Source organism: Myotis brandtii, unplaced genomic scaffold (assembly GCF_000412655.1).
Source record: "Myotis brandtii unplaced genomic scaffold, ASM41265v1 scaffold504, whole genome shotgun sequence".
In the NCBI taxonomy this organism is placed as follows: domain Eukaryota; kingdom Metazoa; phylum Chordata; class Mammalia; order Chiroptera; family Vespertilionidae; genus Myotis; species Myotis brandtii.
In genome coordinates, this window is record NW_005369217.1 from 4,421,699 (window position 1) to 4,437,963 (window position 16,265).

The window sequence follows — 16,265 nt, forward strand, 5'->3', positions numbered from 1 at the left end:
GGTCTTTTGGGGTTCATTTTGTTTGGGACTCTGTGAGCTTCTTGGATTTGTGTGAGTTTTTTCTTCCCTATGTCAGGGAAGTTTTCTGTCATTATTTCGTTAAACAGGTTTTCTATTCCTTGCTCAATTTCCTCTCCTTCTGGTACCCCTATTATGCGGATGTTGTTTCATTTTGTGTTGTCCCAAAGTTCTCTTAGGCTCTCCTCCTGCTTTTTAATTTTTTTTTCTAGAAGCTGCTCTGCTTCGGTATTTTTTCCTACCTTGTCTTCTAGCTCACTGATGCGGTCCTCTGCTTCTTCTAGTCTACTGTTGATGCTTTCTATTGAGTTCTTTATAGCAGTGATGTCATTTTTCATTTCTTCTTGGTTCTTCTTCATTTCCTCTTGGTTCTTACACATATTGTTGAATTTGTCTTCCATTCTTTTCATCCACCTTGTGACCATTTCTCTGAATTCTTTCTCTGACAGGTTGCTTGCCTCCTTTACCTCCATTTCGTTTACTTCCTTTTCTGGTGATGCCTGTTTTTCTTTCATATGCCGGCTGTTTCTTTGTCTCCCCATGATCTCTCTTCTCCAGATGTTTGGTTATGTAGTTCTCTCTCTGCTGCGTTGATTTAAAGGCACAAAACACAACACAACAAGGCACAACGCACAAGGCACTGAACACAAATGTATTCACGATACTAATAACCCCAAATAAAGGTGACCACCAGAGCAAAGAGAATTAGGGGATAAGGAAGACAGAAGAGAAAAAGAAAAAAGATAAAAAGAAAGAAAAAAAAAGGAGTGAAAAAATGAAATTGGTAAAAGGAAAAAAAATTAAGAGAGAAAAGAAAGGGAAGGAAATAGAAGAGGGGAAGAAACTGTTTATATGGGGAGAAAATTCCAATAGAACAGCCACTAATCCCAATACATTCTAGCAACAGATCGCTGGGGATGAATGCAATCTACAAACAACAACCAGTATCAAGCGAGGCGAGGGAAAACAGAAGCAAAAAAAAAACTGGAAAAAAACACACAATTGAAAAAGAAAAAGCAAAAGCAAAACAATCTCACAAACAAGCATAAAAACCCCCAATATATTCAACAATCAAGGAAACAACAAAATGACAGAGAGAAAAAAAAAATTGGATAATGAAGAAAGATAAGAGAGAGGTGTATATGGATTTAGAGCAGGGGATTGGAAATTAGATATATAAGTAGGGTGAAATTTAAACAGGGGGTAAAAAGAAGGAATAGGGAAAATCTAAAAGCAGGAATAGGGTAAGAGAAAGAGGACAACAAAAGGGGAAAAGTGAGGGAGAGAGTTTTGGCATAAAGGTAAAGTTGAGGTAGAGTAAAATGATGCTAAAGGAAAGATGAAAATAGAATGTAGAACACTAATCCCAAAATAAAGAGAAAATAAAATGACACTTTAAAAAAAGGTAAAATGGTAGTAGTAATAATACTGGTAAAAAATAAAAATGTAGTAATTAAAAAGGTAAAATCAGGTGATGAAAAAGGAAAAAAAAGTTTCTTAATTAAAAGGTGAAAAGAAGAAAAAATAAAAAAGAATAAAAATGTGCAGTAGTGAAGGTCCTTCACTTCTTCTACTCTTCTGTCTGGCACGCCTTAGTCCTGTCACGTATTCAGGAGAGTGTTGAAGTTCCCTGCAATACACTGTTCCTCTGTGTTGTAAACCACAGTCCTGATTTTAAAGCAGGCAGTATTTGTTTCCCAGACTGCCTTTATTTGTGTTTACAGAAGAGACAGTTTGTGGTTCAGCTCCTGGGTGGCAGTGTTTCTGGATTGACCTCCGAGGCTATAAGTCCTCTCTAGCCATTAGTTAGGTTTTGTTTTCCCTATTGCATTAATACTGGTTTGGGGGAGTCAACTGCCCAGAGCTGGTTCTTTGATCTTTACTCCCCGCTCTGTTTCCCAGGTTCCACAAAAACAACTTTCCCCTGCAGTCTCTGTGAGTGACCCCAATTGGGCGATCCTATGTATTGGGTTTAATAATCAAACGCAACGGTTTAAGGGGGAGAGAGAGGGGGAAAAAAAAAAGTGCCTGAGAAAGTGCGTGAATTCGCAACCCTCCACCGTCTAGCTCTGTGCAGAGTCTCTTCCGCATGTCCTCTCTCCCCTGGCACTAAGCAGTCAGCACACTGGCAAAATCCGAGACTGCCTTTTGCATCCAGTCCAGCTATGGGCTTATTTTTAGAGTTCTCTTCTGCCAGCAGCCCTGTGGGGGCCCTTCCACACTCGCGGATCACGCTGGCCCCAACAGCCGAGGACTTTGTGGGGCACAAACTACCCCCACGCATTCCTCTCTCCAACCTGAATTGCAAACCGCACCTTTAGGCGAAATCTGACCTTTCCGTGAGGAGAAGCAGGGCTCCTCTGAGTCCATGTATTCACGCTGGATAGTAGCTAATCCCTGCATGCTGTGGTTGCAGGATTTCTGGATGTATACACTTCCAATAACAGCCACTCAAGATGGCACGGTCTCCGTGGCTGCGCCTTCGTTCCGGGAGAGATTTCAGCAGCACTGGAGGCTGCCCGGTTAGGGGAGCCCGATCCGGCAGTTTCCAACAGTCCCTTTTCTCCGGGAGTCCTCTGCCTTTCCTGGCTGCAAACTGTCTCCCAGCTGAATCTATTCTGCCTATTCGGGCTGGGTGTTACTCGTTTCAGCTGCTTACCCTATCTGCTCCGGGAGAAGGCACGGGACACGTCCGTCTATACCGCCGCCATTTTCCCTTCTTCGCAATTTGATTTTTTGATAGCAGTGTTTACAGAGATTAATGCTGCTTTATATCAATCATATGGTTGTTGATAGTATGAATCTTTATATATTACCAGCAATCTAGGGTAGCTTATCTGTTGCAGATATCTCCTTATTTGGTTGAAGTAAATACCTCAAATAATTCTTGGGCTTATTTAGGTCTGTTTAAGAGGATTATTTTAGGCAAATTGCAAAAGGGTCTTGTTTTGGTGATGATAATAGTATAATTACAGAATGTGTGTTGAAGCAAATGTGTAGTGAATTGATCTAGATCTTGGGTGCTTGAAGTACATCTCAGTGAAGATGTCCAGTAGAGAAGCACTATAAGTTAGTAATTAAAAGGCAGACAGCCTGAGCTAAACTTTTTTCTCCATTTATTAGCCATGTGAATTTGGGCAAGTTTCTTAGACTCTACCTTGGTTCTCTCTTGTGTAAACTGGGAATGATAGTATATACCATAATTTTTTTATAAGGATTATTGAGTCAGTCCTTGTGCTCTGAATCTGTCTTTTTTTGCTCAGTGTTTTAATAGATCTACAGTTCCTTTAAGGTAACTCCTAGGTATTAATGAATGGTAAAGTTAGATGATAAAGGTTGAAGGGGAGAAAAAAACTCTAGCCTTACAAACTATATCTTTGATGATAGAATATCAAGTATTGGAGACAGATTGGTAATGGTTGATATGGATGGTAGGTTGCTGGGTGACTAGATACTATGAACTGTGTTGGTCTTTTTAGCACCCCCTCAAATCATTGTAGGTTAGTTGGTGCATTTGAGAGAGCAATGCAGAAGGAATCAGATCAGCATTTTAGTTCTGCTTCTTTCTGATTTTTGTTCAGTACAATCTTAAGAAATTTTTTAGCTCAAGCATGGCAAACTTAAAGGCTAACACAGGGCCAAATAAACAAGGTTTAAGTTTATATGGGCGGCAAAAAAACAAAAAATTCAATTTTCACAGAAACATAGGTTTATTTCGATAGAGACATGCTGAATACAAAGGGCTAAAATAAATGAATAATAGTTAACATAAAGTAATAGAACATTTTTAAAAAATTAATATTTTTTCTTGAACATTAATTTACCAGACACTGAATAACTGCACAAATTAATAAGCATAACACACGTAAACCTATTTTTCTTGTCCTCCGAATGCGAGATATTTCCTGTTGCGCACACCAAACAAGTCTGTACAAGACCAATGACGTGGCAATCTGCTGCTAGAATATTCACTGCTAGTATTAGTGGAGAGAAATGGTGCGCTTGCATGTAAGGCGCGTAAGAGAAATGAATGCAACACGATTATAGTAATCAGTTATTAGTGAACGTTGTAGTTTGTTATTAATAATTATGTATAACAGGATATTGTAAAAATTAAGTTATGAAATTTTTATTAAAACGTTTCTTACATACCGTTATATTGGTTGGGCCACAAAACTATTGGTTGTGGGCTGCGAGTTTGACATGCTTGCTTTAGCTGCTTTGAATCTGTTTTCTTATTGATAGAGATAACATTTGTCCTACCTCTCATAGAGATGTCATTGTAATTAATAAGATGTTCTGAAAGTGAGTTGAAACTATAGACCACTGTATCCAAAAGTAAAATTTTTATTTAAAAAGACTAAAAATGAGATAATACATAAAGAGATCTTAATACAGTATTAGGTGCAGTCAGTTTTCAATAAAGAATAGCTGCTAGTACTGTTCATTATTATTGAGGACACATCTATTTATGTGTTAGCCTAGACCTGGTTACTATTTAGGTTATTAAGTAGTTTATGAATATATTGTTAATATCTGCTTTGACCCCACCCACTTCTGTTTATGTTTCAGACTCCTGGGAGAGTTGGCTCTCAAGGCTCTGATTTAGATTCATCAGCAACTCCTATTAACACAGTGGATGTCAATAATGAAAGCTCTTCAGAGGTATGAAAAATAATAATTTTGCAATAAAAGTCAATATTATTTAAGTGAAAATAGCAAATATTTGGAGTAATGAGTAGTAATTAAAGGTTTCTTGGGATAAGTTATTATAGGTCTTTCTTACAAAGGAATGCAACTTTTGAATCATACTTATAGACATATACTGCTACTTAGTTGTGAGAATGAAAAATAATATTGTGAATATCTCTTCAATGCTAATGTCATCTCAACTTAATAAAGACATAAAATTTGTTTATGAAGAATTCTTGGTTAATAAGTATCTATGTGTTTGTACTGTCATGAACTGCTGAGCTAATGAAAAATTAAGTTATCTTTAAAATTTATAGATTATTTTCTGTCTTCATAAGAACTTTTATTTTATCTTCGATAGCTTATTAAAATTAACAGAGAAAAAAATGTCTAAAAAAGAAATAACTTACATTTTTGAGAAACCAACCTTAGTAGCTGCTCTATTACAATTATCTTTTAAAACAAACAATATTTGCACGTTATAGAGAATGAAGAAAGGAAAGAGAAGAACATAAAACCACCCATAATGCTGTTCCTAAGAGATCTATACACATTCTGCTCTGATAGGTTTTGTTAGTTGACCCTTTCTGGATGCAATGGTACCACCCACCTAGTCCCCTTTTCTCCGTTCTCCCCTTCTCTTCTTGGTTAAGGAGTCTCTCTCATGTGTTTTTGGATGTATTTCTCTCTCTAACCATCTCTCTGTTTTTTTTTCTCTCTCTCTGACCATCTGTCTCTTTATCCATTTGTCTTCATGTACCGTATATGTATCTGTAATAATAAAAGTGTAATATGCTAATTAGACCGGACAGCTGAACGACCTTCCGGACGAAGCCGGGGCTGCAAGGGCTGAGCCTCTTGCACGAATTTTGTGCATCGGGCCTATAGTATTTACTATAATATGTTACAAGATTGCAAGAGCAAGAAGAAAAGTATCAGATAAACTTCATTAAGAACAAGTTTAAGGAAACGTCTTAAAAAAAACCCTCCAAACTGTGTTCATGATATGGTGAGCTTAAAGTGCCCAGCTATAATCCTGGAAAGAAATCTATTAATAATTGTTGCCCATCCAGTGTGACTCAATGGTTGAGCTTCATTCTATGACACGGTGGTAGGGAACTGAAATCCACTACTCAGGTATAACAAGCAGGCCCTGCCCTGTTTCTTATGGAAAAGAGGGTTGTTTGGCTAGAGGACATTATCTGCAAGAGCAGAGTGGGGAGGGGAACTTGCAGTTAGGCCATTTGAAACCCCTGCTTTTCATCACTTGTCAAGGCAGCACATAATATTGGGCCTTAATTTTAGGCCTTATACCTCAGTCAGATATATGTGATGTAGATATTTTTTCTGAGTCCATGGCTTGCTTTTCATTTTGTTAATGGTGTTTTCAAGGAGAAGTTTTTAATTTAGGGGAAGTCCAATTTGTCAGCCTTTTCTTTTATGGTTAATGCTTTTTGGGTCCTCCTATAAATTTTTTTTTTTTTTTTTTTTTTTTTTACCACCACAAGATTGCAAAGACTCTCCTATGCTTTCCTCTGACTTAAAAAAAAATCATTTTAGGGTGTACATGTAAATCTGATTTATTTAAAATTCTTGTGTATGATGTGAGATAGTGGTTGACGTTTATTTTTTCCACATGGATATGTAAACCACATTTTTCCATATGGTTATTTCAGTATTATTTGTTGAAAATGTTACCTTTTCCCATTAAATTACTTTTACTTTTTGAGAAATCAATTGACCTTATATATGTGGCTGTATTTTTATGTTCTTAATTCTGTTTTATTGATATTTATGTATATACTAGAGGCCCGGTGCACAAAAATTTGTGCATTTGGTTGGGGGGGTCCCTCAGCCCGGCCTATGTCCTCTCGCAGTCTGGGACCCCTCAGGGGATGACCACCTGCTGGCTTAGGCCCGCTCCCTGGGGGATCGGTCCCAAGCTGGCAGTCAGACATCCCTATGGCAGCCCGGGAGCCCTCGGGGGATGTCCACTTGCCAGCAGGGAGCAGGCCTAAGCTGACATCCTTAGTGCTGCTGAGGAGGTGGGAGAGGCTCCCATCACCACTGCTGTACTGGCAGCTGTCAGCCTGGCTTGTGGCTGAGCAGAGCTCCCCCTGTGGGAGCGCACTGACCACCAGGGGGCAGCTCCTCCATTGCGTGTCTGCCCCCTGGTGGTCAGTGTGTGTCATAGTGAGCAGTCATTTCCAGTTGTTCTGCTGCTAGGGTCAGTTTGCATATTACCCTTTTATTATATAGGATAGAGGCCTGGTGCATGGGTGGGGGCTGGCTGGTTTACCCTGCAGGATGTCCTGGATCAGGGTGGGGGTCCCACTGGGGTGCCTGGCCAGCCTGGGTGAGGGGCTGAGGGCCGTTTTCAGGCTGGCCAGGTCACACCCCCTTCGGGGTGGGGGTCCCCACTGGGGTGCCTGGCCAGCCTGGGTGAGGGGCTGAGGGCCGTTTTCAGGCTGGCCAAGCCCCCCCGGCGACGAAAGCTCCCAGCCTCTCCTGTTTTTCTTTTTTTATTCTGGGATTTATTTACCTTCTATAATTGAAACTTTGTTGCTTTGAGTGGCTCTCAGAGCCTGCTGTGGCAGGCGGGAAGCCTGGCTTCCTCCATCATTGGGGCAACCAAGCCTCCTGCTTGCTTCAGCTCCGTGGCTGCTGGCTGCCATCTTGGTTGGGTTAATTTGCATATAGTCACTCTGATTGGCTGGTGGGCGTGGCTTAAGGCATAGCAAAGGTATAGTCAATTTGCATATTTGTATTTTATTTGTGTAGTTGTATATTTAAGTCAATACTGTCTTGATTACTGTAGTTTCATAGTTAGTCTTCAAATTAGATAGTTTAAGTCTCCCAATTTTGTCCTTTTCTAGTTTGTTTTCACTCTTATGTAATAGGTTCTTTGTATTTCTTTATAAATTTGAGAAAACTTCTACTAGGATTTTGATTAGGATTATATATAACCTACAGATTAATTTGGGAAAGAGAAGCCATCTTAATATTGAATATTCTAATTCTTGCACATGATATAATTCAATTCTTTAATTTCATTCAGCCATATTTTGTAGTTTTCAATGTAAAAGTGTTATATATTTTATTAAATTTATTAATTGGTAATTTTCATTTTTTTATGTTAGTGTAAATAGTATTGCTTCTAATTTTATTTTCCACTTGTGTGTTTCTATAATGTAGAAGTACAATTGACTTTTGTGTGCCTATCTTTTATTTTACAATCTTACTAAATTAATTTATTCATTCCAACAGGTTTTTTTTGGGAGTTATATTAGGGTTCTCTAAAGAGAAGCAGAACCAGTAGGTTCATATATGTGTTCTCAGCACCTTAGCGTAATGGATGGAGCACAGTAATCATTCTCAGTAAATATTTTTTTTAAAGGAATTTTGACTTCAACTGCATTCTTTTCTTTTTTTAAATATATTTTTATTGATTTCAGAGAGGAAGGGAGAGGAAGAAAGAGAGAAAAACATCAGTGATGAGAGGGAATCATTGATTGGCTGCCTCTTGCATGTCTGACTGAGCCCACAACCAAGGCGTGTGCTCTTGACCAGAATCAAACCCAGGACCCTTCAGTCCGCAGGCTGATGCTCTATCCACTGAGCCAAACTGGCTAAGGCAGTAAATATTTTTTGAATGAACAGTTGAGTAATTTTATGTGAAAATTTACAGTGAAGAAACTAGAAAGGCATAAAGCTGTGATAGCAAAAAAAATTGCTTTGATGCCTTCTTTTAAAGAACTATTACTTTGTAGTTCTAGCACTTGGGACTCTGGTTGCCTGAAAGACATCCCTTTCATTATTTAAAACAGCAACAACAACAACAACAAAACCCCCCAAAACCCCCCAAAATTGAATTCTTGTTCCTCACTTTCATCTCCTAGCTAATCTCCTTTAAGGGTTGTTAACAAGAGGAACAATGACATTAATGATAGCCAACATTTATTAATGTTTTCTTTGTTACAGGTGCTATGATAAGCATTTTATATGTATTATGTCATTTAATTCTCAGGAAACACATAAGAAATGGTTTATTATTATCTCATTTAACAGATGAGGAAATTGAAGGCCCTAAAATCTACTAAGAGTAGTGTGAATCCATGATTCAAACCCAAGCTTAGCTGTTAACTGCTACCCTGTCTTGCCTTCCAACTTTGGAATCTTGTTTGCAGTCTTCTTTTACTTTTGTCCTAAGTGGCATTAGTGGTTTAAGGAACATTCTCATCTCTCAGTTCTTAATGTTATCAATTCCAGTGCTCTTTATTATCTCTTTGCTAGCTACTCAAGCCACGGCAGTACCTTCTCTAGCTGATAGCAGAATAATTTTACCTGAAATGTTAAAATCTTATCCATCATTTCTTTTTTTAAAAAAATACTTTTATTGATTTCAGAGAGGAAAGGAGAGGGAGACAAAGATGGAAATATCAATGATGAAAGAGAATCATTGATTAGCTGCCTCCTGCACGCCCCCAACTGGGGATGGAGCCCACAACTCAGGCATGTGCCCTTGACGCTAATCAAACTCAGGACCCTTCAGTCTGCAGGCCAACCCACTATCCACTGAGCCAAATTGGCTAGGGCTTATTCTTCATTTCTTACCATAAGTGCCTGTCTTCTCAAAATCTTCATCATATTTTCACTACTTAACTTTGGCCTTGCTGACTATTTCAGATTTTAATTTCCTCTCTTTTCTTCTAGTCTTTAACCTTTCCAGGCTTTATTTTTTTTCCTTTCTAACCATACATTTAATGCCGACTGGTATTAGGGAACACTTACAACGTCTCAGGCCCTGTACTAAGCATTTTATGTACTACTCAATAATTGTAGAGAATAGTTACTAATATTTGCCCCCTTTTATAGATGAGAAAACTGGCAGCAAGTAAAGTAAACTGAGCTCATATAGTCAGCATAGGTTGAGATTCAAATCCACATCTATTTTTGACGCCCAAACTCATGACATTATAACTTTTATAACCTTTTGTCCTTCACCACTGTCTTCATTTTGTTTACTTTTCCCAATACTATTAATTTCTCCATTTTCTTGTCCTTCTTCTGTTCCTATCAGACAAAACCCTAAACCATAGCTCAGTGTATCAGTACACATTTTAAAATACAGATGTTGTGAGGTATAAGAAATTTGGAAGATTGTTTTAAAATGATACTATTTGCCTCAGAAAAGTAGAATGAAGGGTCACCTACTGGGAATTATGGATGTGGGCAAGAAAGGGATCTCAGGCTAGAGGAATATGATGAAGACTAAAAATTGCTTTCATTATAAGACATTTTGTTTAATATATTGTATCACATAAAGGTATTTATTGTAACTACTCAATATCTCTTGATCTAAAATAAAAGGTAACTTGCTAATAATAGCTCTCAGATAAATAAGGATTAAGTGTCATAAACAAAAAAACATTAATTCAACTAATAATAAGTAACTTTATTTATGTATTTATTTTTAAGCAACTTTATTATAATAAAAAATAAATAAATGAAAATTTAGAGCATAAAATGGGAACCAATTTTAGAAGTCCTACTTTTAAAGAAGTGTAGATCTTCTACCTTTTGTGCCATTAGTACCTGTAAATTTTCTTTACATATTCTAAAAGAGATAATACAAATTATTTTCCTGTTATGTCTATCTTTTATTGTCTGTATTTTGTTTTATAAAACTTTTTATGTATATCCTCCTAAAAGTTGTTATTTCACAGGGTTTCATCTGTCCGTTATGTATGAAAAGATGTATAACTGCTATTGATTTGTCGGAGCATTACCAGAAAGTGCACGCTGAAAATGAAACAAGAGGACAGGAACTTCTTAATGACTCCAGTGTTACTGTGGGTCCTGTATATTTTGTTTTAGCAGCTTGGTTATGGGTTGCTCAGAATAGCTTTGTTTTTCCTTGCCTTGGTGTCGCTTAACTTTTTATGCTACATGGGAATATGGATTGCTTTAATTATGCATGCCTTAAAGAAAGTTCAATGATAGAAAGAGGCTCCTGGGAAGTTGGCTTGGTTTCTCTTACTGGGTGCAGCTGTCTTTTTGTGAATCTAAACAAATATACAAGTTTAAGTTATTATCTTTGTATAAATTTTGTCATGAAATTTGAAATATGATGTGGATAATATTTTATTTCAACACTGCAAGTTATATCTTTACTACATAGTTAATGTTCTAATGAATGCATTAAAATTTTTTAGGTTAAAACACTTTAGTCTTAATAGAAAAAGGAATTTACATGTGAGCTGTTACTGTCTTTTTTTCAAAATAAATTTATTGGATTTTTTTAGAGTGGGGAAGGGGGACAGAGGAAGGGATGGGAGGGAGAAACATCCACGTGAGAGAAAAACATCCATCAGTTGCTTCCGGCATGTGCCCTGACCAGACTGGGGTTTGAACCCCTAACCTGGGTATGTGCCCTGATTGGGAATCAAACCCACTACCTTTGGGTGTAGAGGAGGATGCTCCAACCGAGCCACACTGGCCAGGGTGAGCTGTGACTCTCTTTATTTGGAAAATATATAGCAGAACCTGAATCTACCCTGACCTGAGGGAGATGCCAGATTTCACACTCATTAACAGTGGATCACTGAAATGTTTTTCAGTAGTGTGTGGGGCTGGTGCATATCTAAAGCTGGGAATAGGATTCAGTGAGGGGAAGGAAATGTCCTTGAAAAAGTTTCTCAGATGATCCTGATATCCTATACAATAAAAGCCTAATATGCTAAGTGTCCGGTCAGCTGTTCAACCAATCAAAGTATAATATGCTAATGATATGCTAAGGCCGCTCAACTGCTTGCTATGACGTGCACTGACCACCAGAGGAAGATCCTCCGACCAGAAGTTTAGCTTGCTGCTGGGGCCCGGCTGATTGAGAATGAGCGAGACGGGCTGGACATGTCCTGGAGCCCTCCCGTAATCTCTCCCTGGCTGACCAACCTCCCGTGTCTCTCCCTGGCCCTGATCGTGACCTGGTGGGGTCCCTTGGCCTGGCCTGGCTTGTGCTCTCTTGCAATTGGGACCCCTCAGGGGATGTCAGAGAGCCGGTTTCAGCCTGATCCCGCAGGCCAGGCCGAGGGACCCCACTGGTGCACAAATTTGTGCACCGGGCCTCTAGTATATTATATATTTCTTTTGAAAATTACTGTGTCCTAAAAAAAGAGAAACATAACTTTTTTTACTTGCTTTGTTTATAAATCTCACAAAAGAATGAATTTTTTATACTATGAAAGACAAAAAACCAGACTTTTTCTGTGAGGCAATTTTATATATATGGAAATGATCTCGCCAAACATTCACTTATTTAACATATTAATAGAGTACCTCTTAGTTGCCAGGTATTTTGGTAGGTAAAGGAGACAAAAAGGTAAGATATGATTTCCACCCCAGGAAGTTTCTATGATAGATTTTATTTGCAAAAAGAGTGCAATGGCTATTTCAACTTGAGAGGACCTAGAAAAACTTCCACCTGAGAACAATTAAACCAGACATTCTCTAGGGTGATGGGAAAAATAGTACATATAGAAGGACATCAGTTAAATTAGTTGAAGCATTGTGAATAAAGATAGAGGCCTAACACATTCTTGGGACTCTGCTTGGCATTTTACCAGTTGTCTTCCTTCCAGAATGATTAGGTTAACTATTCTTCTTTATGTCGAACTCATAAGGAACAATCTCACCTACTTGTCACTTAGATAAGAACTTTCCTTTTAATTCAAAGAACATTTGGTATATCAGGGGTACCATAAGTATCAAGTTAAGTTCTTAGCTGTAATGAATCTGAAAAAGGATTACAGATAACTGAAATATGAGAGTAAGAAATTTATTAAGGAATTTATTGTTTTTAATCTTGAGTAAACTTTGTAGAGATTGGTTAGTTTTTTTGTGTTTTTTTTTAAGTTGGTGAGAATTTGGAATGCTTAAGGGAAATAATTGTAGCTGGCTATTTTTGTTGTTTGGTAACAGTACTTTTGGGGAAGTACCGCAATCCCCTTGAAAATAGTTTAGAAAAAATAAAGGTAGAGTCTCTTAATGTCCAGAATTAGTATCACAAAGTCCTTGTACTAAAGATCATGCACACTGTTCATGGGGTATCACTCAGACACTCATTCTGAGCTTATTTTACTTTTATTTTAAATGAGTGATGTGGTTTTAATAAACTTTTCCTTAATCTTAACCCTTCCTAACCATGACAGACTCGCATATCAGGTTAGAAATAGCATGCAAACGATTTTCATAAATGATGGTTGAAAGACAAGACAGGGTGTAGGAAAAACTGTAAAATGTGGGTATAGAAATTTAAATAGTCTTGCCATAATTAAGAGTGGATAACACCCAAATCAGTGATTAATAAGTTATGCCTTTGAGACACCAAGCAAAGATATAATATTATCTATTTAAGAAGGTGAGGAAGTATATGCATTTTAGAAAGATGTATTTTTATCGGTAATGTTTCAAAATTGGAATTTTATTTAGTTATTTTAAAAAATATATTTTTATTGATTTCAGAGAGGAAGAGAGAGAGAGAGAGAGAGAGAGAGAGAAAGAGAGAAACATCAATGTTGAGAGAGAATTATTGATTGGCTACTGCCTGCATGCCCTCTACTAGGGATTGAGGCCACAACCTGGGCATGTGCCCTAACCAGGAATTGAACCATTACCTCTTGGTTCTTAGGTTGACGCTCAACCACTGAGCCATGCTGGCTAGGCTGGAGTTTTATTTAAACCTGCAAGCTCTAATCACATGGAAAATTCACATAGTTGGAATATTTTTAAAAGTAAATATATATTACTGAATTTCTAAAATTTCTCTACAGGGATGAATTAGTTCTTTCTGAACTATTAACCTGGTAATATTTAGAAAATTTAAGAATGTATGGCATACTTTAATGTGATCTTCTCTTTACCTGCTTTCTGGCATACTAGGTTCCTAGAGCCAAAAGTTGGAAGTAGAGACAATAGTCAAAAAGCCAAAATTTTGAAGACTAAAGTTGGGATGTGAGTTCTCTGAGGAACACTCTAATTCTACATATTAGCAGAAGTTGAGACAAAAAAGAGATAAGACAGCTGAGTATTATAGGGGTTCATGTGCTGTTACACTAATGGCATGCCAACTAGTAGGTATAACAATTATTAGAAGTTATAAGAATGCCAAATTAAGCACAATGCAGAGCCATTATGAAACATGGTGGTAGATAAGAGATGGTTTTGAAGAAAGAGCATAACACCAGCTAGATTAACACACAAACAGAATGTTCATTCATTAAAAAGATAGTGTTGAGTACCAAATATCTCTGGGCCTAATGGCATTATTCTGATGTCCAAAGGCACATCCTCAGTACTACTGTCTTTGCTAATTTCAGGAGTTTTATAGGGGGTCACTGCGTGCATTCACCTGTTGTGCCCGTCATTCACTCTGGCTCTGTGACCAGAACATCTGTTTCCCAAACACAGCATGACTCTATTTTATACCTCTTTCTGCATCTTTGTTTATGCTCCTCCACTTCCTTAGGATGCCTTTCTTTTACTTCTCACAAGAAAATATTACTCATTCTTTAGTACCTAATTTCAATGTCATATAACTATCTATCTATCTTTATTTTTTATAAAGCAAGAACTGCTGCCACAGGCAGAGTTGGATATTTCTTTCCCTGTGTTTATGTAGTACTTCATATATACTTGTGTTATAGCATTGTCTGGTAATGTATGTCTATGTTTACATGTAGGTCTCCCCAATACTCAGTGAGCCTTGATTCTGTCACATAATGCACATAAATGATGTGAAGATATGGTATTTGCATAATATCCAACAAAGGAGCAGCATTTTTATTTATTTATTTTTAGTTTTTACATGTTCAGAGTACTTATTGCTTAGCTCAGTTTTTCCCTTGGAGGGTTTGATAATCTATAAGGTGTTAATTGTGTCCATTGTTTTTTTTTAACCAAATTTTGTTCACAATTCTACATTAGCCATTAGGGAAACATAGATGTGTTTGTGTATTAAGTGAATGTAGAAACTTGACAAGCTAATGAGGATGGTGCTGGAGGAAAAAGTAGTATATGTGAAGGCACAAAAATGTAAAGTACTATGGTGTGTTGAGGGAAACATAGGTACTTTAGTATTTTTGAAGCATGTTGTATATAGAGTTAGAGATATCAAGAGAGCATTGGGAGACTAGTCATGCAGGATTACATTTGCCATAACCATATAATAATTTGGGGATTATGTATAAATTTTTTCTATTCTATGGGACTGTATATTAATTTTAGGCTTTTGCAGTATTAATCTTAGGTTAGCAAGGAGACTTACTTCTCAACCATTGTAGATACTCTGGTAATTATGAGTTATCTTATCTAATAAAAGAGAAACATGCAAATTGACTGTACTTCCGCTACACTCACAAGCCATGCCCACCAGCCAATCAGGACCGACTATGCAAATAAACCCAACCAAGATAGCTGCAGCCACGGAGCTGGAGCAAACAGGAGGCTTGGGTTGCCCCTGGCGATGGAGGAAGCCAAGCTTCCCACCTGCCCTGGCTGGCCCTGAGCTCCGCTCAAGCCTACAGAGTTTCAATTATAGAAGCTAAATAAATCCCAGATACCTGCTTCCAGCTGCTGTGGCCTCTGCTCAAGGAGGGTCTGGGAGCCAGGGTTGCCCGGGACCATGGCCAGTCTGCAAACAGCCATCAGCCCCTCACCCAGGCTGGCCAGGTACCCCAGTGGGGAGCCCCACCTTGAAGGGGGTGTGTCCAGCCTGAAAACAGCCCTCAGCCCCTAACCCAGGCTTGCTGTGCCCCCAGCGGGGACCCCCCACCCTGAAGGGGGTGTGACCAGCCTGAAAATGGCCCTCAGCCCCTCACCCAGGCTGGCCACACCCCCATGGGGTGAGGGTCCCTGCTGGGGGGCTTGGCCAGCTTGCAAACACCCATCAGTCCCTCACCCAGGCTGGCCAGGCACCCCAGTGGGGACCCCCACCCTGAAGGGGGTGTGGCCAGCCTGCAAACAGCCATCAGCCCCCCACCCAGGCTGGCCACCCCCTCATGGGGTGACGGTCCCTGCTGGGGCGTTTGTCCAGGGTACAAACAGCCATCAGCCCCTCACCAAGGCTGGCCAGGCACCCCAATGGGACCCCCCATCCTGAAGGGGGTATGGCCAAGCACCCCAGCGGGACCTCCCATCCTGAATGGGGTGTGGCCAGCCTAAACACAGCCCCAAGCCCCTCACCAAGGCTTGCCAGGCACCCCAGCAGGCCCCTCCATCCTGAAGGGGGTGTGGCCAGCCTAAACACGGCCCTCAGCCCCTCACCCAGGCTGGCCACGCCCCAAGAGAACCGCCACCCTGATCCGGGACACCCTTCAGGGCAAACCAGCTAGCCCCCACATGTGCACCAGGCCTCTATGCTAATAAAAGGGTAATATGCTAATTAGACTGGGAGACCTTCCAGGAGACCTTCCGGACGTTCTTCTGGACAAAGCCATGGTGGCAGGGCTGAGGTAGAGGCGGTTAGAGGCCAAGAGGGGAGGGCAGTTGTGGGTGAT

At 39.2% G+C, this 16,265-nt stretch overlaps 1 protein-coding gene across 1 annotated transcript in view; it reads left to right on the forward strand.

Annotated features, from left to right (window-relative positions):
• Positions 1–2,474: 2,474 nt before the first annotated feature.
• Positions 2,475–16,265, forward strand: part of EEA1 (early endosome antigen 1) — a 133,958-nt gene continuing 120,167 nt past the window's right edge. The window contains exons 1-3 of the mRNA XM_014548335.1: positions 2,475–2,540; positions 4,591–4,683; positions 10,437–10,562. Of these exons, the coding sequence (XP_014403821.1) occupies positions 2,475–2,540; positions 4,591–4,683; positions 10,437–10,562 (285 nt within the window). The remainder of the gene's footprint in view (positions 2,541–4,590; positions 4,684–10,436; positions 10,563–16,265) is intronic.